The 26,508-nt window shown below is 51.3% G+C and overlaps 2 protein-coding genes across 4 annotated transcripts; both read left to right on the top strand.

Annotated features, from left to right (window-relative positions):
* The first annotated feature begins 1,435 nt into the window (after positions 1 to 1,435).
* HNRNPM (heterogeneous nuclear ribonucleoprotein M) lies at positions 1,436 to 11,485 on the top strand. Of its 2 annotated transcripts, XM_056512745.1 has the most exons (12): positions 1,436 to 1,529; positions 2,509 to 2,703; positions 2,948 to 3,101; positions 3,958 to 4,007; positions 4,299 to 4,359; positions 6,276 to 6,377; positions 6,952 to 6,996; positions 7,388 to 7,462; positions 7,800 to 7,898; positions 8,935 to 9,716; positions 10,256 to 10,307; positions 11,101 to 11,485. In XM_056512745.1, the coding sequence occupies exons 1-12, from the start codon at positions 1,452 to 1,454 to the stop codon at positions 11,262 to 11,264; spliced, it is 1,857 nt and encodes a 618-aa protein (XP_056368720.1). In that variant the 5' UTR covers positions 1,436 to 1,451; the 3' UTR covers positions 11,265 to 11,485. The 2 variants fall into 2 exon arrangements, with proteins under 2 accessions (XP_056368720.1, XP_056368721.1); XM_056512746.1 differs by lacking the exon at positions 6,276 to 6,377.
* Positions 11,486 to 12,055: 570 nt separating this feature from the next.
* TIMM44 (translocase of inner mitochondrial membrane 44) lies at positions 12,056 to 26,272 on the top strand. 2 transcript variants are annotated; one of them, XM_056512821.1, is made up of 13 exons: positions 12,056 to 12,136; positions 13,131 to 13,238; positions 13,685 to 13,855; positions 14,356 to 14,436; positions 14,841 to 14,990; positions 15,970 to 16,109; positions 16,676 to 16,761; positions 18,252 to 18,344; positions 19,360 to 19,484; positions 20,311 to 20,361; positions 21,955 to 22,044; positions 24,235 to 24,345; positions 25,545 to 26,272. In XM_056512821.1, the coding sequence occupies exons 1-13, from the start codon at positions 12,113 to 12,115 to the stop codon at positions 25,662 to 25,664; spliced, it is 1,350 nt and encodes a 449-aa protein (XP_056368796.1). In that variant the 5' UTR covers positions 12,056 to 12,112; the 3' UTR covers positions 25,665 to 26,272. The 2 variants fall into 2 exon arrangements, with proteins under 2 accessions (XP_056368796.1, XP_056368797.1); XM_056512822.1 differs by lacking the exon at positions 12,056 to 12,136 and adding an exon at positions 12,301 to 12,320.
* Positions 26,273 to 26,508: the final 236 nt, after the last annotated feature.

Here is a 26,508-nt window from a genome sequence, read left to right as displayed (position 1 = left end):
TGGTCCTAGAGAGGCAATCCCAGTCCTGTGAGGAGAGGGGCAGGTGGAGTTTTCCATGGACTTTTGCCTTTTGCTGTTGACAGTTTTGTCTTGAGAGATTTGAATGCTAAAATGGAATTGATTGTGGCTTAACAATCAATTGAAATAAACAGCAGGCAGGCTCTTGATCTGTTGGTTCAGTGTGACTTTAAATCCTGAGAAAAACAAATCCCTTGAAATTCTGGATTCTGGAGCCAGGACCACATCCTGTGGGAAGAGAGGGAAACTTGTTCCTGCAGCCTTCCCCATGGGTTTGGGTTGCCTCAGGGAACTCAGGGCACTGAAGATCCAGGGAGCTGCAGAAATCTCTGGCTTTTGAGGCGGAGGAAAACCAAGAACATACTGAAGTGCTTGAAACCTTTACTGCATACCTGTAATTGTCCAGTTTTGTGGTCTAGAGAACATGGAGTGTTTCTGGGCTTTCTTATAAGGCAGAGGCTCCATACACGGTTGTTGATTGTTCTAAATTCCCATTGTTTTCTTGGCTTTTCTCCCTTGGTATCTGTGTCGTCTGGAATCTGATTTGTAGTTGGTGAGGTAACATACGTGGAGCTCTTAATGGACGCTGAAGGAAAGTCAAGGGTAAGTGTTTGAGAGTTTCTTTGTGGATTTTCTACCTGCAATGTTTCTGTGTGCTGGACAGGAGGCCAGGGAGGCTCAGAGTGTGGATGTGCAGTGGCTCTAGGTCAGGAGTGCTGTGGGATGGGAGGAGGTGGGTGGGCTCTGAGGCAGCAGCTGTTCCCCGCGTGCCGTTGGCGTTGGCCGTGTCACCCTGGAGCCCAGCAGGCAGGGCAGGGCTCTGGAAGATTCCTGTGCTTTGGAAAAGTCACTCGAGTGGTTTGGCTGAGTTTGGAAAGGCCAGGGTGCAACTTCCTGGGCCAGCAGAGCGAGGTAAATTCCTAAATGTAACGTTCAGTGCCTTCATGGGCCTTGGGTCCAGGAGCAGGGAGGAGAGTAGGAGCACTCCTGAGTGGCTGTGGATATGGATTTAGGGTGAGAGTGTGGAGGGTTTTGCTGTATGCCAGGGAAGAGCAGGTCACAGGAAGCGTGTGGTATTTCTTGGAGAGTCGGGATTTAGTGTTTGTCACAAGCTCAGAGACCCCAGGTTAATCCTGTTAAGGCATAAGCAATTATGGAATTCCAGTATTGGAGGCTTGCCTGTGTAAGGTTACATTTATTTTCACTGGTAGGGCTTAACTGATGTGATTTGGCTTTAATAATAAAATATTTGTGTGCGATTTGAGCTTTCACTGACTTTATTCCTTCTCTCTTCCCTCCTGCCCGTGACTGCTCTGGAATGGCCTCGCCAGGGATGCGCGTAAGTTCACTCTGATTCCTCTGAAATCCAGGGGTCCTTCTCACACACAGCATCCTGAGCTGTGCTCTGTCCCCACAGGGTGGTTGAGTTCAAGATGGAAGAGAGCATGAAGAAAGCTGCTGAGGTTCTGAACAAGCACAGTCTTGGTGGGAGACCCCTGAAAGTGAAAGAAGTAAGGAGGGGATCAGTTGGGTGGGGTGGGGGAGTTCTGGTTAAAGGTTTGGGGCTGACTCAGAGGATAATGGACAGAAAGCAGGATTTAAATAGGATAAAAAACCTCAGCAGACCTTTTACTAATTATTTTAACCACTGCTGAACTTGTGGTTATCAAGGCTAAACTGGATGTGAGGACAAAGCAGGAGTTTGGCTTTAAGTGCAGTTCCTTTGTTAATGATTTGACACAGAAACCTCCTGAGTGTCTGTTCTTGACAAACTTCCCTTTGAGTTCTGCATCAGAATGAATGGATTCCACCAGCAGTTCCATAGAATCAGCTCTTTCTTGGAATACCTCAAAGATGTATTTCCATTTCAATGGCTTGGCTATTGACAGCCAGTCCTGGGAGGAGTTCATTCCAAACCCTCTGCAGTGGCACTGGGGGTTTGTCAGGGTTTGGAACAGCTGTAACAGAGCTTTAGTTTTTTATATTAATGATATATATAAATATATAATGATAGATAAACATATTGGAAACCAGGGAAATGCCTTTAATAATAAAGGTATCATTTAAATGATAAAGGGTGCTGGGTGATGGCTGAAATAAAACAAATTCACTGACAATGAAAAGGAATCTGGGATTGTTTAGGGAGCAGATATCCTGGGACAAAAGGAAACCTGGGATAAAGGGAAACTCCTCCCTGTGCCAGTTTGAGCCCTGGCACTGCCATGGGGATCTCAGTGTCTGTGTGTGTCCCTGGGATAAAGGGAAACTCCTCTCTGTGTCCGTTGGAGCCCTGGCACTGCCATGGGGATCTCAGTGTCTGTGTGTGTCCCTGGGATAAAGGGAAACTCCTCTCTGTGTCCGTTGGAGCCCTGGCACTGCCATGGGGATCTCAGTGTCTGTGTGTGTCCCTGGGATAAAGGGAAACTCCTCCCTGTGCCAGTTTGAGCCCTGGCACTGCCATGGGGATCTCAGTGTCTGTGTCCCCCCCAGGACCCCGACGGGGAGCACGCCAGGAGGGCCATGCAGAAGGTGATGGCAGCAGGAGGGATGGGCATTGGGCCTGGCCCTGGTGGCCCTGGCATGATCAACATCCCTCCCAGCATCCTGAACAACCCCAACATCCCCAACGAGATCATCCACGCCCTGCAGGCCGGCCGCCTCGGCAGCACCGTCTTCGTGGCCAACGTGAGTGCAAACCCTCACCTGGGGCAGCCCTGAGGGAGGAAAAGCCTTGGCAGTTCCAGGAAAACTTCCTCTCTGTGTCCTGTTGATGATTCTCAGTTGTCTGTTCATTGGGATTTCTGAGCAAATCTCTGTCCTTGGATTAAATTTTAGCTCTGTGACAGCTTTAATGCCAATAGCAGAGAAGGGCAGGAGCTCACTAAAGCTGTTTGCTCATGGAAATCTCTCTGGCATCCCTGTTTTGCAGCTGGACTACAAGGTGGGCTGGAAGAAGCTGAAGGAGGTGTTCAGCATGGCTGGGGTGGTGGTCAGGGCCGACATCCTGGAGGACAAGGACGGCAAGAGCCGCGGCATCGGCACCGTCACCTTCGAGCAGGCCATCGAGGCCGTGCAGGCCATCTGTATCCTTGGCAGCTGGGGCAGGGGCCTGGCAGCCTGCAGGGCACAGGGGGATGGCATTCCTGGGGAGGGTATTGCCAGGGAAGAAAGGTCAGCTCATAGTGCGTGGAAAATGCAAGGAAAAGTGAAACGGAGACAGAATTCCATCTTGAAGGAATTGTAATTTGCTCAAAATCTTTAGCAAAGGAAAGTCCCTTTCCTATGTGGATAAATGTATTTTATCCCAGATTTTCTGAGACAGATTTTATCTCTCTGGGTTGTAGTTAGTATTAAAATGCAGTTTTCTGGAGAGAAGACAGTCCCTGTGCCAAGCACCCAGAGCTGGTGGTTTCCTGTTCTATGTTCTTCCTCTGGCCCAGCAATGATTTGCTACCTAGAAATCAAACAGCAATAAAATTCCAGGTATTACTCCCTCAACTCCTGGTTATGGTATGGAAAGGAGGGAAATATTCCCCCTTTCCCTTCCCAAAGTTTCTGTTTGAGTGTTAATTCCCTTCTGCACTAAGCCCTGTGGAAGCCAGACTTGGGCAGAGGATTTGGCATGACACATTTCAAAATGTGGGTGTGGCTGTGGAACTTTTCCCTGCTTCCAGTGGATAAAGTGAATGAGGAAACATTTAAACACTTGGGCTGACTTAGAGTTACATTTTGTATCTCTTTGTGAACTTCATCTTACCCCAGAAATATGTTCTTACCATTTTTTTAATTCCAAAAAGCCTTTTTTTTGAGTGTTCACTGTATTTAGATTTCAAGGCTTTTTAGTTTTGGAGAAGGCAGAAGGATTTGAGAGGATCTGATTTTCTGAGGGGTTTTTGTGCTCCCCTCAGTGCTTGAAGCAGGACCCTTAACACCCCCCAGCAATGTTCAATGGGCAGCTGCTCTTTGACAGACCCATGCACGTCAAAATGGTGAGGACACCCCCATTTCCCATTCCCACTGCTTCCTGACCTGGGAATGCTCTCCTGATCTGGGGGATTTGTGGTTTCAAATCCAGAGGGGGAAATGTGGGATTTGTCTGTTGCCAGCTGAAGTGATGCAATCAGGGAAGGGTAATTCAAATTATTTTACTGAAAGACAAATCAAAACTACAGTCAAGATTGGTTTATCTTGAAATTTCTGTATTTTAAATCAAAATTTTAAGAATCAGGAAACAATTTCCTGCTTTCCTTGCCAACTTTAACGTGCTGAATTCCCTTTAGGATGAGCGAGCCTTTCCCAAAGGAGATTTCTTCCCTCCAGAGCGACCCCAGCAACTCCCTCGTAAGTGTCCCCTGCATGACCCAACATCCTCTGCTTTTTGTTTGGCTGTTCAGCACCTGGGAACCAGCCCCAGTAAAACTCTGGTTCAGACTGGAAAACTGGGATCCAAATTCCTGAATAATTTCAGAAGGGGGAATAGTGAAGAAGAGCTGCTCAGATTTTTTGGATACTTCTTTCAGCTCATGGCCAGAAGCTTGTCTTAAAACATTCACCTTCTCAAGGCTTCCAGAGCTCTCCATTGCAATTCCAAGATCCCAGTGCCTTCCATTAAGAGTGGGACTTAATGGAAACACAGTGAATCAGTCAGCACCTCCCATGGGATGGTGCTCTGGCAATGGAATGTTTCCCCTTAAATTGGAAGGGCTGAATTCAGCACCTGGGAGTCTTCCAGGCCTTCAAATTCCCAAAGGAGATCTTACCAAAATATTAAATATGGAAAGAAGAGGGAACCAGGCTCTTCTTGGAGGTGCAGGATGCAGAAAGCACCAAGCAAAACCCAGGAGATGGAAATTCAGGATAATTGGCTTCCCCAAGCTGCTCCTTCCAAGTTGGAATTTGAATGAACTAAAAGATCAAGTGTAAACCAGCAGTGGAAATCCAGGCTGCATGTGGATGTGAGGAAACATTCCTGGGAGGGTTTGCTCAGAGCTCCTGTGGAGTCTCCATCCCTGGGAATCCCCCAGAGCTGTGGATGTTGTCTGGGCTGAGCTGAGGCCCTGCAGAGGCTGGCATGAATCACTGCAGTACTGAAGAGAAGAGCTGGGACTGGAAGAGCTGGAGGCTGAATTTGTTCAAATGCAGCTAAATTGGGGCAGTTGGTGGAATCTGAGATGTCCTGGGCTGTGGAAGGGGTCCCTGCCCAGGCCAGGGGCTGCCAGTGGAGGAGCTTTAAGGTCTCTTCCAACCCAAGCCAGCCTGGGATTCTCTGAACTCAGACAGATGCTGTTTTCTTCCTGGGAGTCAGACCTGTTGTGTGCTGCTAAATTGCCCATTATTATTGATCATTAATTAGCCCTTCCCTAGCTGAGCTGGCAGTGCCACTGTAAGGACATTCCTCTCTTCAGGACAAAGCATTGGGTTCCAATTCCATTACCTTGCTGCAAAACCCCCTAAATCCCTCTGGAAGCCTGGACTTTGGCCTTTGCTGGGGTGGGGAAGGGGGACCTTGTGCTGTTTTAAAACAAGATTCAACACTCCTGTGTTCAGTGCTGAGCTGGGAACGAGGGAATCCTGCAGGCAGAGGATGCCATGAGCTGGTGTTTGTGCCAAGCAGACAACTTTCTTCCTGCTTCAGGAAAAAAAACAAAAAAAAAAAAAGAAAAGGGCTTTTTCTTCTTTCTTTGGGCTGGGGAATCCTTGAGGAAGGTTGAGCTCTGTGCCTGGCAAGGCTGGGTGTGCTGGCTCAGAGAGAGGCTGGCTGTGTGCTCCAATTCCATCGGTGGCTCTCATTGATCCCATGGCTGCTCCTGGGGCCTCAGTTCTGCCCTGCAGGGGCCCAGCCCTGGCAGAGGTGGAAATGAGCCCCTGGCAAGCCAGGCTGTGAGAACTGTGCACAGGTTTAGGGGAACTTCTCCCAAATTGCCCACTCCACCCACCCTCCTCAGCAGAGGACTTTGCCCAAATGAAGCAGTGTTCTAGCCAGTTATTTTTCAGGAGTCAGCTCCAAACCAAGTTTTCTCAGCAGTAAGATGGAAATTAAAATATGAAACCAAATAATTGGAGATAAGCTAAAAACTATTTCAAGACACATCTACTCTTGATTTACTCCACACTTCCCTGCTTTCAGTACACACCCCACAGGGGGGACACAGCAAGCTTTTTTTAGAGAATGAAAGTCAATTACTTAAGAAATAAAACTTGCTGTTTTGTCAAACTATGGAAAGAAGGCTTTTTTGATATCTGAATATTTTCTTCAGATGGTCTTGGTGGTATTGGCATGGGATTAGGACCTGGAGGTCAACCTATTGATGCAAATCATTTAAACAAAGGCATGGGAATGGGCAACATGGGACCTGGAGGTAAGAAGATTACTCCTATGCTTTTGTTTCATGAGAGCTTTAAGCTGTGTAGAAGGTAGATAGCTTTATTTGCCTCCCCAAAAAGTTGGTAGTTTCTTAGGAATGTTAAAGCCAAGTGAGTTTTTTGTTCAGCTTGATAATGGAAACTTGAATTTAACCAACTGCTCCATTTTTCTTTTTTTTTTTCACTGTGGTCAAGACACAGCTCTCATTTTCTGACTCTTGAGCATGAGCAGCAGACACTGCAAAGATCCATGAAACTCCAAACCATCTCTCACTTTTAACACTTTTAGTGGGCTTGCAAATCTTTGGTGAGGATCTGTTGAAATAGCACAAGTTTCAAAGAGCCACCTAAAAAGTAGCACACACTCAGCTTTCCATGTCGAAATGCCAGTGGGTTTTTTCCCCTTTGCTGCTTGATTTTCTGAGCAGGAATGTTGAAATCTCCTCAGTTTATCCCATGTAAGCTCTTCAGCCCAAGCCATGGATGTGTTGTGTGGGTTGAGTTCTGCAGCCTTTGGCTGGAATTTCTTGCCTGACACCTGCTATATAAAGCTTTCTCTTTTGTTTTGAGGAATGGGAATGGAAGGCATGGGCTTTGGAATGAATAAAATGGGAGGTAAGCTGTGCTTCTTCATCTGTTCATAGCTTGGCCTTTGGGAAAGTCCTGCAGCCTGAGCTGTGTGTGTGCTGGGAAATCAGCACCAACTTAGCAAGAGTTTGGTGCTTTTTGGGTATTGGAGCTGCTGCAGGTGTGTGGGGAGGGTGGGCACATCCCATAAAACACGAGCTGGGCATCCTTAGCTCAGCAGATACGCAAGTGCCATCCCTGGGGGTTGGAATGGATCCTCACTGTCCCAACCCAAAGCACATGGGCTTCCATGGTTTTTATCATTTGTGCCCAAATCCTGCCCCCTTTTTGAGAGCTGCTGGCAGGGAGTTGTCTCGTGCCTGTGGGAATGGTGTGTGGCCACAGCTGCTAAAGAATCCCTGGAAAATGTGTTTTTCAGGAATGGAAGGTCCCTTTGGTGGCATGGAGAACATCGGCCGCTTCCCAGCCGGGATGAACATGGGCAGGATGAGTGGTAGGCACTGGGTTCCTGTGTGTCCCTCTCTCCACAAACCTCAGTCTCAGGGGAATGACTTGGGGCTTTTCCAGCTGGCCTCTGAGCTGCACAAACCCAGTGATTTATTGCTACCTTGAAGGGTTTATTCAGACAGATTTGGCTCTGTCCAGCCCCCAGAGCCTCCCATGTGTCTGGGGTAAATCTGCTTTTCCTTTGGGCTTTGGGCTCCTGAAGCCACCACAAAAGGATCAGGAGAAAATCACAAAAACCTTCCTGTGCTGTCAATCTCCTGTGGTAGAATGTTCTCTCAGGAGTCATGAAACCCCCTGCAGACTTCTCCACCTTCTCTTTGCAGAGATGGATCGGGCCATGGGAGGGGGATTCGAGAGGGAGTTTGGAAGAAATGAGATGGGAATGTCCCGGAGCTTTGGAGAGACCCTGGAGAGGGGAATAGGTGAGTGCAGTAAATGAAATCTATTTCCTGCCTGCTGTTCATCCCTGAACTCACAAAAATTATCAGGTTGATACAGAAAAATATCAGGTTGATACCAGATTTTAGATCTGCTGTAGGAGTTTGCTGTCTGGCTTTTAAATGCTGCTGGGAGGTTGTTAATTTTTGTCAGTGAAAACAAAATCCTTCTTCTGCTGCTTGTATCACATTTCACTTCCAAGCATGTTCCCTGGAAATACTGGACTATCTCAGAAATGAAACTGCAGAATTTCTGGAGCAAAATGTCTCTGAGCAGATAGAGCTCCTGGTGCAGCTCTACAGGGTGTAGGAGCTGGTGGTGGATGGGGGTCAGGACAAACTCAGGTGCTCTCTGAATTCTGGTCTTGCAGTTTGCAGTTTATTACAGTGGGTGAAAAGGGCTCAGCTGGGAGCTGCCAGATGCTGTAAGGTAACAAAGGGATAAAGCAAGGGTGAGGGGTGCAGGGACAAGAGCAAGGGAGCCAGAGGGTGTCAGAGGGTGTGAGAGCAAGAGAGAGTGGTCTCCTTTTACAAAGCCTTAAATCTCCTTCTATGTTGAATATTCTAGTCTTTCACTGACCAATCTAGTACAAGATACAAATTCTCTAACATTTACATACAGCCTATAGGAATTGCTCCATTACCATGTTTTGCAATTTTCTTATCTCTAAACCTTATCTTGGACCCTTCCTGCCATGCCAGGAGAGGGTCTGTGCTGCTCTTTGGGATTTGCAGCAAGTGGTGCTATCTTAGGGAGAAGACCTTCAGGCGTCCACATTGCTGCTCTGCAGCCACTCAGTCCAACACTGCTTTCATCTCAATCTCCCCTACAGTTTCTATATCCTTAGCATCTTTTGGACAATCACATCTACAGGGCATTCCTGTTTCTTCCTCCCCTACATCAGGGGAGGTTTGATCTGGGTTTGCCTCAGGCTGCAGGCGCAGAGCCGCGGCCTGGGGGAGCTGTGAGTGAAGGGGAGGGATCGCAGCAGGTCCCTGACGCGTGTGTGTCGTGTTGCAGGCGGAGGCAACGCCAGCATCCCCGGCATGGAGCGGATGGCGCCGGGCATGGAGCGCATGGCGCCGGGCATGGAGCGCATCCCGGCCGCCATGGGGCACGGCATGGAGCGCGTGGGCGCCGACATCGACAGGATGGGGCTGGTGCTGGACCGCATGGGCTCCGGCGTGGAGAGGATGGGCGCGGGCATGGAGCGCATGGCGCCGCTGGGCATCGACCACCTGGCGCCCAACCTGGAGCGCATGGGGCCGGGCATGGAGCGCATGGGCTCCGGCATGGAGCGCATGGGCTCGGGCATCGGCTTCGGCATGGAGCGCATGGGCGCCGCCATGGAGCGCGTGGGCGGCGCCATGGACAGGATGGGCTCGGGCGTGGAGCGCATGGGGGCGGGCATGGAGAGGATGGGCATGGGGCTGGAGCGCATGGTGCCCGCGGGCATGGGCGCGGGCATGGGCCAGGTGATGGAGAGGATGCCCGCGGGGCTGGAGCGCCTCCCCGGGCCGCCCATGGACAGGATCGGCATCGAGAGGATGGGAGCGGCGCCCATGGACAGGATGGGGCTGGAGCGCATCGGGGCCGCCAACATGGAGAGGATGGGGCCGCCCATGGGGCAGGGCATGGGGGCGGGCATCGAGCGCATGGGGCTGGCCATGGGCAGCAACTTCGAGCGGCCCATCGACATGGAGCGGGGCAACTTTGCAGGGAATTTTGCAGGGTCCCTGGGAGGAGCAGGAGGCCCTGCAGCCGGCGTGGCCCGGAAAGCCTGTCAGATATTTGTGAGAAATGTGAGTACCACTTGTTCCTTCTTGTGCTCCCCTCTGAGTACCCCTCCTGTCTGGTATTTGTGAGAAATGTCAGTACCCCTTGTTCCTTGTGCTCCCCTGTCAGTACCCCTCCTGTCAGAAATTTGTGAGAAATGTCAGTACCACTCTTGTCAGATATTTGTGAGAAATGTCAGTACCACTTGTTCCTTGTGCTCCCCTCTGTCAGTACCCCTCCTGTCAGAAATTTGTGAGAAATGTCAGTACCACTTGTTCCTTCTTGTGCTCCCCCCTGTTCCCACTACTGCCCTTTCCCACCCATGCCATTCATTGTCACTGCTGTGTTGATCTCATCCAAGCTCAGTTTCCAATCACTGGATGCTGCCACATTCTGGGGGCAGTTGGAGCAATCTCCTTAGCAGGAGAAGAGCTCCTGGCTGACCATGATCCCATGGCTTTATGTCAGTGGCTCTCCTAGGATGGGTTCCATTTTTGGGGAGCTGGGGGTGCCTGCAGGTTGTTCAGCAGAGCCTCAGTAATGGTTCATTCCTCTCTTTCCACAGCTGCCTTTTGATTTTACATGGAAAATGCTGAAAGATAAATTCAATGAATGTGGTGAGTTGTTTTCCTCACTCTGAGGAATCAATATGAATAATGGTTGTATTGGGAAGGAACTTTTGGCTGGGAGAGTGGGGAGGCCCTGGAATGGATTTCCCAGAGCAGCTGTGGCTGCCCCTGGATCCCTAGATGTGTCCAAGGCCAGGCTGGATGGGGTTTAGAGTACAGCAAGTGGCTGAAATGCCCAAGGCAGGATTGGGAGCAGATTTGGGAGCGCCAGGAGTGCCCAAGGCAGGATGGGAAGCAGTCCTTGGGTTGCAGATTTGGGATTGGATAGAGAGTTCCAGGAGTGCCTAAGGCAGGATGGGGAGCAGTCCTTTGAGTGCAGATTTGGGATTGGATGGAGACTGGCTGAAATGCCAGAGGCAGGATGGGGAGCAGTCGTTGAGGTTCAGATTTTGGGACTGGATGGAGAGTGCCCAAGGCGGGATGGGGAGCAGTCCTTGGGGTTCAGATTTAGGAATTGGATGGAGAGTGGCTGAAATGCCCAAGGCAGGATGGGGAGCAGTCGTTGAGGTTCAGATTTTGGGACTGGATGGAGAGTGCTCAAGGCAGGATGGGAAGCAGATTTGGGAGTTCCAGGAGTGCCCAAGGCAGGATGAGGAACAGATTTGGGGTGCAGATTTGGGAGTTCCAGGAGTGCCCACGGCAGGATGAGGAGCAGATCTGGGGTGCAGATTTGGGAGTTCCAGGAGTGCCCACGGCAGGATGAGGAGCGGATCTGGGGTGCAGACTTAGGATTGGATTTAGCACAACCAGAGCACTCCGGGCTCACCCTGCCCTCCCGCAGGCCACGTGCTGTACGCAGACATCAAGATGGAGAACGGCAAGTCCAAGGGCTGCGGCGTGGTGCGGTTCGAGTCGCCGGAGGTGGCGGAGCGCGCGTGCCGCATGATGAACGGGCTGCAGCTGCGCGGCCGCGAGATCGACGTGCGGATCGACCGCAACGCCTGAGCCCGCCCTGCTGCCGCCTGGATGGAGAGCTGCTCACCCAACCCCGTTTGCTTTCTGGAGTCAATTTTAAGTCCTTTTTTTAACCGAGGGAGCCCCCATTTTACTGGTTTTTTGCATTGGAACTGCCATGTGCACAATCTTTTTTTGTAGTTGTGGCATCTCGTTGACCTGACAGATGTAAACAGTCTGACTTTGATAATAAACGCAAGTTCAAGATTTCAGTCGCAGCATCCTTTACTCTGCTTAAATCTGCAAACCCCAGTTTGTCCAAAGAATCCAGTGTTCCTCCTGCTTTCTGACAGAATCTCCTTAAGGTGTCTCCAAGGGTGTGGGATCTTCCCTCTTCTGTATCCCACCCACTCCATGGGCAGTCCCAGCTCATTTTCTCCAGTGAAAATGGCGTTAAAAACCTCTTTTTTCTCTTGACAGGGTGTCTGTCCCAGGCAGGCACAGGGCAAACACCTGTCGCAGGTGAGAGGGGGGAGATTCTCCTTTTCCTGCAGGAAACGCTTTTAACAACACAAACGGATCAGGTGTGGGGCGCGGAGGGGATCTGGAGGCGGCTCCGGGGGGATCCCGGTGAGGCCGGGAAGGATCCGGGACAGCCCCGGTAAGACTGGGCCGGGTCCGGAGCGGTCCCGGTGGTGCCGGGCTCAGTCCAGAGCAGCCCCGGTGTGTTCGGGCTCGGTCCGGAGCGCTCCCGGTGTGTCCGGAGCGGTCCCGGTGTTCCCGGTGCAGCCCCGCCGGTCCCGCCCGTTTCCCGCCTTCAGCGTCCGCGTGGCGCGGGCGGCGCGCGGCAGTGACGTCACGGCGCGGCGGCGCGCGAAGGTCACGGGGCGCGCGGGGCGATGGCGGCGGCCGGAGCGTGCCGGGTGAGCGCGGGGACACGGGACCGGGACAGCGACCGGGACCGGGACCGGGACCGGGACAGCGACCGGGACCGGGACCGGGACCGGGCGGGACGGGGGAACAGCGAGCGGGGCCGGGCACTGGCAGGGCCCGGCCCGGAGCCGCTGCTCCCTCCGGCCCGCAGGGCCCCGGCGCTGCCGGCTCCCGGTGAGGGGACAGCGCGGCCGGGCCCGCTCCTCGTCCCGCCAGGCCCGGCGGGTTCGCTCCCGGGGCTGCTGAGGCACCTCCAGCCCAAGGGCTCCCGGTGTTCCCGTGTCCCGAGCAGCTCCCGATGTCTCTTTCGGGGCTCCCGTGTCCCGAGCAGCTCCCGGTGCCGCTCCCGGGGCTCCCATAAGGGCGAATTTCCCGTGAGCGGCGGGAGCTGCTCACGGAGCGTCACCCTGAGCTCCCGCTGGGAGCAGGAGGGGCTGGATGGGTTTGTTGTGCCAGAGTGAAACGAGAGATTCGGGATTTCTGCCCCGTTTGGGATTTCTGCTCCCTTCAGGATCTCTGCCCTGTTCGAGATTTCTGCCCCCTTTGGGATTCTGGCCCCATTCGGGATTTCTGCCCCGTTTGGGATTTCTGCCCAGTTCGTGCCTTTACTCGGGAGCTGCCGGGCCTCAGTTCTTGGGTTCCTGCCCCAAATCTCAGTGCTGTTCTTGAGCAAATACAGATTATTTTTTTTATCTGGGATTTCCCTGATTCTCCCCAGCTGCAAGTCCTGAGCTCAGCACTGATGCCTTCCACAGCAGGAATCTGCAGGTGGGACCTGGGCAGGGGCAGCAGAACCATGCAGGGATTGCTCTGGGATCCTCCAGAGCTGGGAAAATGTTGTGTTTGGAAGAGTTTTCCCAGAGAAATCCATGTGCTTCTCCCGTTTCAGCTCCAGGATGGATTTGTGCATTGCTGCTGTCCCAAGTTCGAGTGCTGGGAGCTCTTGGGTGCTTCCCTGAGCTCCCCCTGTGCTTTTCCTTGCAGAAATGTCTCCTGAGTGGGCTGTGGCTCCTCTCCAGGCGTTACCCCATCCCTGCCTTCCCCAGCAGTGCCCTGTACAGGATCAGCAGCCCTGCCCTGGCCCCCCCCCAGGTTGGTCCCACCTGAATTTATTCCATTTCCACCCCAGAGTGTTTTCCCAGCAGAGTCCTGAGCTGGATGTGGCTCTGAGAAGCACCAGTTCCAGGCTGGAAATTTCCACTTTTTGAGTGGAATTGAAGGAATTTGGGGTAGCTGAGGTTGGATGGGGCTGGGAGCAGCCTGGGACTGGGAGGTGTCCCTGCCCATGGCAGGGCGTGGAGCTGGGTGGGATTTAAGGTCCTTTCAACCCAATCCACCTGGGATTCTGTGAAATCCATTGGACATGTGGCTCTTTGAAGGAGCAGCTGCTGCTTTTCCAAGCAGCTCCATGATTTCCACACATCCTAAAAGTCACCCAGGGCTTACCCTGAGCCCATCCTGCCTTGGACTCTTGTGTTTGCTGGGTCCTGTTTGCTCCAACCCCTTGGGATTCTCCAACATGGAATGGTTTCCTCCAGTCCAGATGCTACTCCTCAGGAGGAAGGAAAGGATTCATCTCAGGTTTTGTGGAGAACATCAAACAGGAATTAGCCAAAAACAAAGAGATGAAGGAAAGCATCAAAAAATTCCGAGATGAAGCGAAAAAGTTGGAGGAGTCGGATGCTCTGCGGGAAGCAAGGAGGAAATATGTGAGTTCTGGAATGTTCCCTGCTTTATTGGGCAGCCCTGAGCTTTTGTTCCCTGCTTTATTGGGCAGCCCTGAGCTTCTTCCCCTGCTCTGAGTGGAAATTTCAATCCACAGTTGATCTGTTCAGGAGAAGTTCTGCTTGGCTGGAAGCGCTCAGTGCTAAATGGACGCCTCAGAATTATTTATTTGATGGAATGTTTTGGGGTTTTTTGGGGTTTTTTTTGTTTGTTTTTTTTAGTGGAAAGTCTTTCCAGCAGACACTTGGCTGCATTTGTGAGCAGATCAAATAATGAGGCATTAAATTGAGCATCAAATGTTTATTTTGCATTGCTCAGAGGGCTCTGAACATCATCATTTGCAAAGCTGAGCTGCTGCTGACTCAGACCATGAGCTCCTGAAATGTTGCTTTTTCTGCCCTCAATTCCAGCCCTAATGGATTGTGCTCCATCCAAGCTGGGTTTGAGTAGTTTCTGTCTCTTGATTAATGTTCTTTTCCCCCAGAAAACCATTGAATCTGAAACAGTGAAGACCTCAGAAGTGATTAAAAAGAAACTTGAAGAAATAACAGGGACGGTTAAGGAGGTACAAGGACCTTTCCTCAGGGCAGCTCTGCTGATTTGGGTTTTTGGGGGGTTGGAATTGGCTTTGCTGCTGTTCCAGAAGTGCTTCACACCCTGCAGCTTCTAAAACCAGAGGCATTAATAAAATAATGGATTGAGTGTGGTCAGAGGAGACCCAGCCAGGGATTCCTCTGGGGTTTGGGGGATGGAGAAGAGAGAGACCCACCTGCAGAGGAACCTAAAATAAGGATGTGGAGCTGCTGGGGGAGCCCAGAGGAGCCCAAGGAGCTCCTTGGGGAGAGCTGGAGAGGAGAAGCTCCAGGGAGAGCTCAGAGCCCCTCCAGGGCCTGAAGGGGCTCCAGGAGAGCTGGAGAGGGCCTGGGGACAGGGATGGAGCTGGAATAACCTTTCCCTTTTGCCTTGCAGAGTTTGGATGAGGTCAGCAGGAGTGACCTGGGCAGGAAGATCAAGGAGGGCGTGGAGGAGGCGGCCAAGACGGCCAAGCAGTCGGCAGAGTCGGTGACCAGGGGAGGGGAGAAGCTGGGCAGGACTGCAGCCTTCAAAGCCATCTCCCAGGTGCTGCTGCCTGTGCTCCCTGTGCTGCACAGCCTGGGGGTGGAACCCAGCAGGAAAATCCCCCGGGGCTGAAATCCAGCAGGACCCTGGGGGTGGAACCCAGCAGGAGCCTGGGGGAGAAATCCAGCAGGAAAATCCCCTGGGGGTGAAACCCAGCAGGAACCTGGGGGTGAAATCCAGCAGGAAAATCCCCTGGGGGTGGAACCCAGCAGGAAAATCCCCCGGGGGTGAAATCCAGCAGAACCCTGGGGGTGGAACCCAGCAGGAGCCTGGGGGGTTAATCCAGCAGGAAAATCCCTTGGGGGTGAAACCCAGCAGGATCCCCTGAGGGTGAAATCCAGCAGGACCCTGGGGGTGGAACCCAGCAGGAACCTGGGGGTGAAACCCAGCAGGAAAATCCCCTGGGGGTGAAACCCAGCAGGAAAATCCCCCGGGGGTGAAATCCAGCAGGAACCTGGGGGTGAAATCCAGCAGGAAAATCCCCTGGGAGTGAAACCCAGCAGGAAAATCCCCTGGGGGTGGAACCCAGCAGGAAAATCCCCTGGGGGTGAAATCCAGCAGGAACCTGGGGGTGGAACCCAGCAGGAAAATCCCCTGGGGGTGGAACCCAGCAGGAAAATCCCCTGGGGCTGAAATCCAGCAGGACCCTGGGGGTGGAACCCAGCAGGAGCCTGGGGGTGGAACCCAGCAGGAAAATCCCCTGGGGGTGCCAGGGCTGGCACTGCCTGCAGGGTCTCAGCCTGCCAGGGCTGAGCTGCTCCTCCTGAAGCAGGCAGGGTGGGAAATGCCTCCCCTCAATGAGATTTCATCTCCTTTAAACCCCTTTTTTGCAGAAAATACAGAAAATACCCAACATTTTGTTGTCAAGCCGTGGCTGCCCCATCCCTGAGCAACTTTACTCCCCCAAACCATCCCAGGAGGGATTTTCAGCTTCTGGGAGAGCACTAAATGCAGACTGACAGGGCTGTTTTCCTTGCAGGGAGTAGAAACTGTGAAGAAGGAGATAGATGAGAGTGTCCTGGGCCAGACAGGTCCCTACAGGCGCCCGGAGCGGCTGCGGAAGCGAACGGAATATTCTGGAGAGAGGGTCAAGGAGCAGAGAGTGTTCCAGGCCAATGAGTGTGTGGGGGTTCTCTGGGGGATGTTTCTGTGTTTAATTGGTGGAAAAGCTCAAAACTCATCAGGGATTCAAATCCAGCAGCAGCTGGGTCTGGGAGCACGTTCCCAGCAGGGCTGGGGGATCCCGAATCTTCTGGAAACTGCAAATTCTGAAATTCAGATTTGATGTCCAGAGGTGAAATTCTGAGCTCAGTATTGTTCTGTGTTCAGTTTGAACTCCTTTCTCCTTTCCTGAGCTCCTTTTTTTGGGGCTGCTTTGCTCCTCTGAGTGGAGCTTTATTTATCTGGGGTTTTGTTTATGTGATGTTTTATTTATCTGGGTTTTTTTTATTTGTCTGGTGTTTCATTTATCTGGTGGATCATTTATGGGGCTATCATTTATGAGGCTGCAATTTATTTTATAATTTATGAGGCCATAATTTATCCTGTAATTGAGCTCATCATTTCTGTGCTGCCTCAGTGATGCCAAGTGCTGCAGGGATGTTCCTCAGGGTGTTGTCTGTATTTGTTACAAGTTAATTTTCCCCAAATATCCCCATTTTATCCCTGTTTTCTGCCCTCTCTAGGGAGGCCATGGGCATGGTGCTGCATAAAGACTCCAAGTGGTACCAGCAGTGGAAAGATTTCAAGGACAACAACGTGGTTTTCAACAGTGAGTGCTCAGGGGGAGCTGCACATTCCCTCCCCTGGCTGGATCTGCTCCCATCTGTGCCTCTGGGGATGCAAATCACAAATTCCCAAATCCCTCTTGGATTGGGGTGCTGGGGAGGGAGGGAGGCAGAGCTGACAGCTCTGCAGCTTCTCCAAGCATTTCATGTGAGCTGCAGCTCCTCTGAACCCCTGATTCCCTGTCCCCCTCAATCTGAACCCCTGATTCCCTGTCCCCCCTCAATCTGATTCCCTGTCCCCCTCAATCTGAACCCCTGATTCCCTGTTCCCCCTCAATCTGAACCCCTGATTCCCTGTTCCCCCTCCTCAGTTTTCTTTTGGCATCAGGCAGTTCTGATCCTCCTGAGCTGGAGCAAAAAACAAGGAAAATCCTGAAAAAATCAAAGCAGTTTCACAAAACTCCTAAATTGTGAAAATTTAAAACTTGTGTGATCTCTCCAGTATAAAGCTGAGCTTTGGTATCATCTGAGATTGTTTCTAGTGAAAATACCCTGAATACAATCCCAGAATCCCAGAATTTAGGTTGGAAAAACCCTCCAGGACCTTGGAGTCCAACCTGTCCCTGATTGTCACCCCCAGGGATGGAGACTCCACCAGCTGGAGCAGCACTGCTCAAAATGAGCCAAATCCTGAATTTCCTCATCCCACTGGAGAAATTAAATCCCTCCCCAGAGGTGTTAGTGCTGAGTGTTAGCAGAGGAGGGGTTACTGAGAGAACATGGCAGGAAAATGGGGAGAAAATGGGGAGAAAACCAGAAAAATGGGGAGAAAAATGGGGAATAAAATGAGGAGAAAAATGGGGAGAAAACCAGAAAAATGGGGAATAAAATGGGGAGAAAAATGTGGAGAAAATAAGAAAAATGGGGAATAATATGGGGAATAAAAAGAGGAGAAAAATGGGGAGAAAACCAGAAAAATGGGGAATAAAATGGGGCGAAAAATGTGGAGAAAATCAGAAAAATGGGGAATAATATGGGGAATAAAAAGAGGAGAAAAATGGGGAGAAAAACAGGGAGCAAAATGGGGAATAAAATGAGGAGAAAAACAGGGAGAAAAATGGGGAATAAAATGAGGAGAAAAATGGGGAAAAAAACAGAAAAATGGGGAATAAAATGGGGAGAAAAACAGGGAGCAAAATGGGGAATAAAATGAGGAGAAAAATGGGGAAAAAAACAGAAAAATGGGGAATAAAATGGGGAGAAAAACAGGGAGCAAAATGGGGAATAAAATGAGGAGAAAAATGGGGAAAAAAACAGAAAAATGGGGAGAAAAATGGGGAGAAAAGCAGAAAAATGGGGAGAAAAATGGGGAATAAAATGAGGAGAAAAATGGGGAAAAAAAAGAGAAGAAAATGGGGAGAAAAGCAGAAAAATGGGGATAAAAGCAGCTGGGAGCTGGTGTGTGGCAGTGCTCAGAGGCACTGAGGAGGGGCTGGGCTGTTTCAGGCCGTTCTGAGCTCTCTGTTCCCTGCAGGGTTCTTTGAGATGAAGATGAAATACGACGAGAGCGACAACGCGTTCATCCGAGCGTCGCGGGCTGTGACCGACCGTGTCACCGACCTGATCGGTACTGGGAGGGACTGGGATGGGATAATGGGATAATGGGATAATGGGGTGGGATACAGGGATGGGATACAGGGATGGGATACAGGGATGGGGCAGGAACAGAGACCAGAGCCCTGCTCCCTCTGTCCCCATGTCCCCATGTCCCTGCTCCCTCTGTCCCTGTGTCTCCGTGTCCCTGTGTCCCCATGTCCTTCTGTCCCTCTGTCCTTCTGTCCCTCTGTCCCTGTGTCCCCTTGTCCCCATGTCCCTCTGTCCTCATATCCCTCTGTTCCCATGTCCCCATGTCCCTCTGTCCCCGTGTCCCTCTGTCCCCATGTCCCCGTGTCCCTCTGTCCTTCTGTCCCTGTGTCCCCATGTCCCTGTGCCCCGTATCCCCATGTCCCTGTGTCCCTGTGCCCCCATGTCCCTCTGTCCCCGTGTCCCTGTGTCCCCATGTCCCTCTGTCCCCATGTCCCCGTGTCCCCGTGTCCCTCTGTCCCCATGGCCCTGTGTCCCCATGCCCCTCTGTCCCCGTGTCCCTCTGTCCCTGTGTCCCCATGTCCCCATGTCCCCATGCCCCTCTGTCCCTATGTCCCTCTGTCCCCATATCCCCATGTCCCCATGTCCCCATATCCCCATGTCCCTCTGTCCCCGTGTCCCTCTGTGCCTGTGTCCCCATGTCCCTCTGTCCCCGTGTCCCTCTGTCCCCATGTCCCTCTGTCCCTCTGTCCCCATGTCCCCGTGTCCCCATGTCCCTCTGTCCCCGTGTCCCTCTGTCCCCATGTCCCCGTGTCCCCATGTCCCCAATCTGTCCCCGTGTCCCCATGTCCCCAGTCTGTCCCTGTGTCCCCATGTCCCCGTGTCCCTCTGTCCCTATGTCCCTCTGTCCCCATGTCCCCATGTCCCTATGTCCCTCTGTCCCCATGTCCCCATGTCCCCGTGTCCCTCTGTCCCCGTGTCCCCATGTCCCCATGTCCCTCTGTCCCTCTGTCCCCACATCCCCCCATGTCCCCCCGTCCCACGGAGCTGTCCTGCAGGGGGTCTGTTCTCCAAGACCGAGATGTCGGAGGTGCTGACCGAGATCCTGCGGGTGGATCCGTCCTTCGACAAGGATCGCTTCCTCAAGCAGTGCGAGAGGGACATCATCCCCAACGTCCTGGAGGTGACAGCTCCCTCCTCCCTCCCTGGCCCTGCCTTAGCCCATGGAAAACGGGGCTTTTCACTTCTCCATTCCTAAAATTAAAAGCTGGGACAGGATTTGCTTCTCCAGCTTTGCACAGAGCCGTGGGAAAGGAACTGGATCCCACATTTAATAAATTAATGTTCTGGCCTGGAAAACAGCAAATGAGGTGGGATCAAGTGTTGATGGCAAATGGTGATAGCAGAGGGAAGGGAAGGAATTTGGGGTGTGCTCCTGGTCTGGGGTTTGGGAGGAGCAGCAGCCTGTGACACTTCAGTGCTGTCTGAATTTGAGTTTTTAGGGACTCAGAGTGATGAGAGCTGTGACTGTAAATGGATGTAGGTCCCTGTCACTGCAGCAGGGAAGACAGAGGGAGTTTGGGATTTGAAATAGAGCAGGGATTGTTCTGAGAGACTCAGGAGAGACTGGAAAAACTGGGGCTTGAGGAGCCAAACTGGGATTCCTCTGTTCCTCCTGTGCCCTGAATTTTTCAGTGTGGAAAATTGCAGCTCTGCTCCTGCTCCTGTTTGATCCCAGGATTTCTGAGCCCTGGGAATCTGCTGGCTCTGGCAGGTCCAACAGGAAGATTTAATGGGAAGTTTTAATTATCCAAAGGTTTATGTCCCTTGGCCTCATCCATCTCCTGTGTTTTTATAGAAATCCTTTTTGCTGTTCCCTTCTGCAGCTCCAGTTTCTCCCCAGAGTCCCACAAAATGTGGGATTTAAGGTGTTTTGCTGCTGGAAGGGCTGATTGCTCTCACTTTGATAGAGGAGGAGTTGAAAATGTTCTGTGTGATTTCCTCCTCAGGCTCTGATCTCTGGAGAGCTCGACATCCTCAAGGACTGGTGCTACGAGGCCGTGAGTGCAGCTCCCAAAAATCCCCCAGAGCTTGGGGTTCTCCTTCAAAATGTCATTTTGGGGGGCTGGAATTCAGGGAGCTGCTGAAATCAGAGCTTTTCCTGACAGTCTCAATGGGCTTTTATTTGGATCTTCATTCCTCCAAAGTTACTGTGCTGTAAAATCCAAAATAATTCTGCTTTTCTGTTCAAGAGCTGAATTTCTCCAAGTGATCCCTGTGCTGCTCCCACCACCAGAGGGCTGGGAGAGCCAATTTTATTTTTTTTTCTAATTTAATAAATCCTGATGAGCTTTTTTTGGTAGCAGTAATCCAATCTGAAAGCAAAGAATCTTCCAGCAGCCTTGGGAATGACACCTTGGATTGCTCTGGGGGGAAGCAGCAGCTTCAGTGCAGGTTGTGAGAATAAATCAAACATTCCCAAGGCAGCTGGAATTGGAAATGAAGCTCCCAAATCCAGAGCAATCATTCAGATAAGCCAGGGGAGGAAATGGGAATCCTGTCCCTGGGAATCTGGGGAATGAAGGCTCTTCGTGGATCCTGTGGGTGTAGGGATGAGGATTCTGAGCACTGAACTCCCTGCTTTTCCCAGCTTTTCCCTATTTTTCCCTGGCTTTCCCTGGCTTTTCCCAGGTTTTCCCTTTTTTATCCCTATTTTTCCCAGTTTTTCCCTGCTTTTCCCAGCTTTTCCCTATTTTTCCCTGCTTTTCCCAGGCTTTCCCTGTCTTTCCCTATTTTTCCCTCCTTTTCCCTATTTTTCCCTATTTTTCCCTGGCTTTCCCTGACTTTTCCCAGGTTTTCCCTTTTTTATCCCTATTTTTCCCAGTTTTTTCCAGTTTTTCCCTGCTTTTCCCAGTTTTTCCCTATTTTTCCCTGCTTTTCCCAGGCTTTCCCTGGCTTTCTCTATTTTTCCCTATTTTTCCCTGGCTTTCCCTGGCTTTTCCCAGGTTTTCCCTTTTTTATCCCTACTTTTCCTAGTTTTTTCCAGTTTTTCCCTATTTTTCCCAGGATTTCCCTATTTTTCTCAGGTTTTCCTTATTTTTACCTGGCTTTCCCTGCTTTTCCTTGGCTTTCCCAAGTTTTCCCTATTTTTCTCAGATTTTCCTATTTTTCCTTGGCTTTCCCTAATTTTCCCAGATTTTCTCTATTTTTCCCTGTTTTTCCTTATTTTTCCCTAGCTTAGCCTATTTTCCCCTGCTTTTCCCTATTTTTCCCAGGTTTTTCCCTATTTTTCCCAGCTTTTCCCTATTTTTCCCAGTTTTTCCCTGCTTTTCCTGGTTCTGCTGTTCAGCCCAGTTGTGATCCCCTCAGCTCTCAGATCCTCACATTCTACCCAAGAAAACTGGGATTTTCAGTGGGAATTTGGTAAATCCCAAAGCATTTTCTTTGCAATTCTTTGATCCTTCAGCCCATTTACAAAAAAAAAACTCCTTTTCTTGTGGGGTTTTTTTGATGCTTCTCTCCGAGAAAAATTCCCTTTTTTTTTTTTTTTTTTTTTTTTTTTTTTTTTTTTTTAAATTTTATTTTTATTTTTTGATGATGAGCAATTCCAAACAATTCCCAACCAATTCCCTACCCCATTTTTTTGGTCTCAGACCTACAGCCAGCTGGCCCATCCCATCCAGCAGGCCAAGGCCCTGGGGCTCCAGTTCCATTCCAGGATCCTGGACATCGACAACATCGACGTGAGTTCCCTGCCCAGCTCAGCCCATGGGATCAGCAGGGGGTTTGTAGGACCATGGGGGTTGGGAAAATCCTCCAGGATTATCAAATTCAACTTTCTTTGCTCTGATTTGATGGGTTGGAGCTGTGGGGTTTGGTGTTTGTGTTCCCAGAGGGGAAATCCCAGTCCTGGAAGGGAAATCCCACTGTTAGAAGGGAAATCCCATTGCTGAAAGGAAAAATCCCACATCTGGAAGGGAAATCCCACATCTGGAATGGAAATCCCACTGTTAGAAGGGAAATCCCATTGCTGAAAGGAAAAATCCCACATCTGGAAGGGAAATCCCACATCTGGAATGGAAATCCCACTGTTAGAAGGGAAATCCCATTGCTGAAAGGGAAAAATCCCACATCTGGAAGGGAAATCCCACATCTGGAAGGGAAATCTCACTGTTAGAAGGGAAATCCCATTCCTGGAAGGAAAAATCTCATTGCTGGAGGGGAAAATCCCACTGTTAGAAGGGAAATCCCACATCTGGAAGGGAAATCCTACTGTTGGAAGGGAAATCCCACTGCTGGAAGGGAAATCCCATTCCTGGAAGGGGAAATCCCACTGCTGGAAGGGAAATCCCATTCCTGGAAGGGGAAATCCCATATCTGGAAGGGAAATCCCATTGCTGGAAGGGAAATCCCAGTCCTGGAAGGGAAATCCCATTGCAGGAGGGGAAAATCCCATTGCTGGAAGGGAAATCCCATTGCTGGAAGGGAAATCCCATTGCTGGAAGGGAAATCCCATATCTGGAAGGGAAATCCCATTGCTGGAAGGGAAATCCCATTGCTGGAAGGGAAATCCCATATCTGGAAGGGAAATCCCATTGGTGGCATGGAAATCTCACATCTGGAGTGGAAATCCCACTGTTAGAAGGGAAATCCCATTCCTGGAAGTGAAATCCCATTCCTGGAAGGAAAATCCCATTGCTGGAAGGGAAATCCATTATTGTCAAGATATTGATGACACCTCAGAAACTGGAGTTGGGTTTGGGTGGAAAATTGGTGGTTTTTTTGGGATGGGAGCTGATTTTTGGGATCAGGCACAGGAACGTTGCAGAGCTGCTGAGATCCCCTCAGGGAACAGGAAAATTTCCCCTATAAATAAATTTATTCCTTTGTGACCCAGCCCAGCCTCGTGCCTGTCCTGGTGCTCCTTCCTTTATTAGGGATAAAATAAAAACCCAAAATGTTTGGGAACATTTCAAAAGAGGAAAAATCCTGCTGTCCTCAGTGCCTGTGGTTGTTTTTAGGGCAGGAATTGCAAAGCATTCCCACAAAAAAAAATAAAAAGGGATGCAGGCAATTCCTCACAATGGGCAGGAAGAGAATCCTGGGTTTTTAAAAGAAAAAAAAAAATTGAATTTCCACTCTTGCATTCCAGTGAATAAAAAGTCTTTAATGAGAATAAAAGGGGAAAATCCTGGCAAATAAAAGTTCCCACCTGGAAGTCTCTGTGGTGCAGATTTTGTCTGGTTCAGAGCAACTTCCTGGCAAAATCTGATTTAAAACAGGAGAAAAGGCTCTGTTTGATCCTCTGGGTCCCTTCCAGCTCAGGATGTTCCATCCCAAGCATTTCCTACAGAAAATTCTGTTTTTTTGGAGAGCAGGGTGCCTTTGATTTTGATTTTTAATTGGGAATAACAGAGCAGAGCTCGTTCCCATTTCCCAGATTTATGGATTTGGGAAAAGAGCAAAAAAAACCCACAAGAGTTTGGGGAAAGCTTTGAAGTGCAGGATTCCAAGTGCTTCTTGGGGGAAGATTTTTGGGAATTATCTTTTCCATAATATCTGAGTCAGGAAATTGATGGGAACAGCCAGGGGGGCTCTGGGGGTGTCAATCCCATGGCCCTACAGGATTGGGATTTTTCTGGGATTCTGTCCCTGCATCTGGGGTAGGAAACAGGATTAGGATTTTTCTGGGATTCTCTGTCCCTGCATTTGGGGTGGGGAATATCCATGGCCCTACAGGATTGGGATTTTTCTGGGGTTCTCTGTCCTTGCAGCTGGGGTTGGGAACAGGATTGGGATTTTTCTGTGTCCCTGAAGCTGGGATGGGGAGCATCCATGGCCCTACAGGATTGGGATTTTTCTGGAATTCTCTGTCCCTGTAGCTGGGGTGGGGAACAGGACTGGGATTTTTCTGGAATTCTCTGTCCCTGCAGCTGGCCATGGGGAAGATGATGGAGCAGGGCCCTGTGCTGATCATCACCTTCCAGGCCCAGGTGGTGATGGTGATCAAAAACCACAAAGGGGACGTGGTGGAAGGGGACCCGGTGAGTGGGGCCAGGCTGTGCTTGGGGTCTGGGACATTTGGGGTCTGGGGCAGTTTGGGGTCTGGGGCAGTTTGGGATCAGGGACATTTGGGGTCTGGGGCAGTTTGGGGTCTGGGGCAGTTTGGGGTCTGGGACACTTGGGGTCTGGGACATTTGGGGTCTGGGGCATTTGGGGTCTGGGACAGTTTGGGATCAGGGGCAGTTTGGGGTCTGGGACATTTGGGGTCTGGGGCAGTTTGGGGTCTGGGGCATTTGGGGTCTGGGACAGTTTGGGGTCTGGGGCATTTGGGATCAGGGACAGTTTGGAGTTTGGGGTCTGGGGCAGATAACTGGTACTCTGGATAACTGGGATTCTGGGATAACTAACTAGGATTCTGGGTAGCTGGGATTCTGGATAGTTGGGATAACTGGGATTCTGGATACTGGGATAACTGGGATTCTGTGTTTCTGGGATAACTGGGATTATGGATTCTGGGCTAACTGTGATTGTGGATTCTGGGCTAACTGGGCTGACTGGGATTGTGGGTTCTGGGGTGACTGGGCTAACTGGGATTGTGGGTTCTGGGCTGACTGGGCTGACTGGGATTGTGGATTCGGGCTGGGCTGACTGGGCTAACTGGGATTGTGAATTCTGGGCTGACTGGGATTGTGGATTCTGGGCTGACTGGGCTGACTGGGATTGTGGATTCTGGGCTGACTGGGATTGTGGGTTCTGGGCTGACTGGGATTGTGGATTCTGGGCTGACTGGGCTGACTGGGATTGTGGGTTCTGGGCTGACTGGGATTGTGGGTTCTGGGCTGACTGGGATTGTGGATTCTGGGCTAACTGGGATTGTGGGTTCTGGGCTGACTGGGCTGACTGGGATTGTGGGTTCTGGGCTGACTGGGATTGTGGATTCTGGGCTGACTGGGATGTGGATTCTGGGCTGACTGGGATGTGGATTCTGGGGTGACTGGGATGACTGGGATTCTGGGCTGACTGGGCTGACTGGGCTGACTGGGATTGTGGGTTCTGGGCTGACTGGGATTGTGGATTCTGGGCTGACTGGGCTGACTGGGATTGTGGGTTCTGGGCTGACTGGGATTGTGGATTCTGGGCTGACTGGGATTGTGGGTTCTGGGCTGACTGGGCTAACTGGGATTGTGGGTTCTGGGCTGACTGGGATGTGGGTTCTGACTGGTGTGACTGGCCCTGGCAGGACAAGGTGCTGCGGATGCTCTACGTGTGGGCGCTGTGCCGGGACCAGGACGAGCTGAACCCCTACATGGCCTGGAGGCTGCTGGACATCTCCTCCTCCAGCACAGAGCAGGTGCTCTGAGCAGGGCAGGGCCCTCCCAACCAACCCCTGCCAGCAGCTCCGGGCTGGGATTTGGGGCTTTGGGGATTTTGGGTTATCCCGAGCCCTGAGGAGCAGGGGCAGCTCCTGCTCGGGCCTGGCTGGGATGGAGGAGCAGCTGCTGGTGCTGCTCTGTCCTCTGGGGTCACCCACAGCTGCCACTGTCACTTCTGGCCCCTCTGGACACCCTGGAGAGGCCTTGGAGGCTCCTGGCTCCTCCCTGCCCATCTCCAGCCTCGTGGCCCTGCCCTGTCTTTGCACTTTCCCAAACCAAATACAACCAGGACTTTGCACATGGAGGTGTTGGATCCTCAGGTTGTGGTGGGATGGGGCTGAGGTTGGTTTATCCACAGCTTGGCAGGGGCAGTGTTGGCCACAGAGAGCCACAAGTGCATCCTTGGGGTGTGGGGAGGGGGAGGGACAGGAGGCTCTGAGGAGTGGGGCTGCTTTGGGAACTCTGTCCCAAATTCTTCTGTCCCATCCTGTCTCATTCCCAGGAGGAAAGTTCTCCTTGCTCAGCTCTCTGCTCCTCATCCCAGCTCCAGGACCAGAAACTTCCCCAGTTTGCTGCTGGAGCCTGGGGTGAAATCCCCTTTTATGCCCAATCTAAAAAAAATGGGGTTTGAAAATCCCAAATCATGAAATTCATCCCGAAATTCAGGTTCCAGTGGCAGTGCTCAGTGGGGTTTGGGAATCTCTCCTTGCTGAGCTGGGAGGAGGAGTCTGAGGGGAGCAGGAACTGCAGGATTTGGGCTCCTGGAGCAGTTTGGGAGCTGAGCTGGGGCTGAGGCACCTCCTGCCCGTGGAAAGGGAGGGTGGGGAAGGT

The sequence above is a fragment of the Oenanthe melanoleuca genome, chromosome 28 (assembly GCF_029582105.1).
Source record: "Oenanthe melanoleuca isolate GR-GAL-2019-014 chromosome 28, OMel1.0, whole genome shotgun sequence".
In the NCBI taxonomy this organism is placed as follows: Eukaryota; Metazoa; Chordata; class Aves; order Passeriformes; family Muscicapidae; genus Oenanthe; species Oenanthe melanoleuca.
This window is presented reverse-complemented; position numbering and strand designations above follow the sequence as displayed.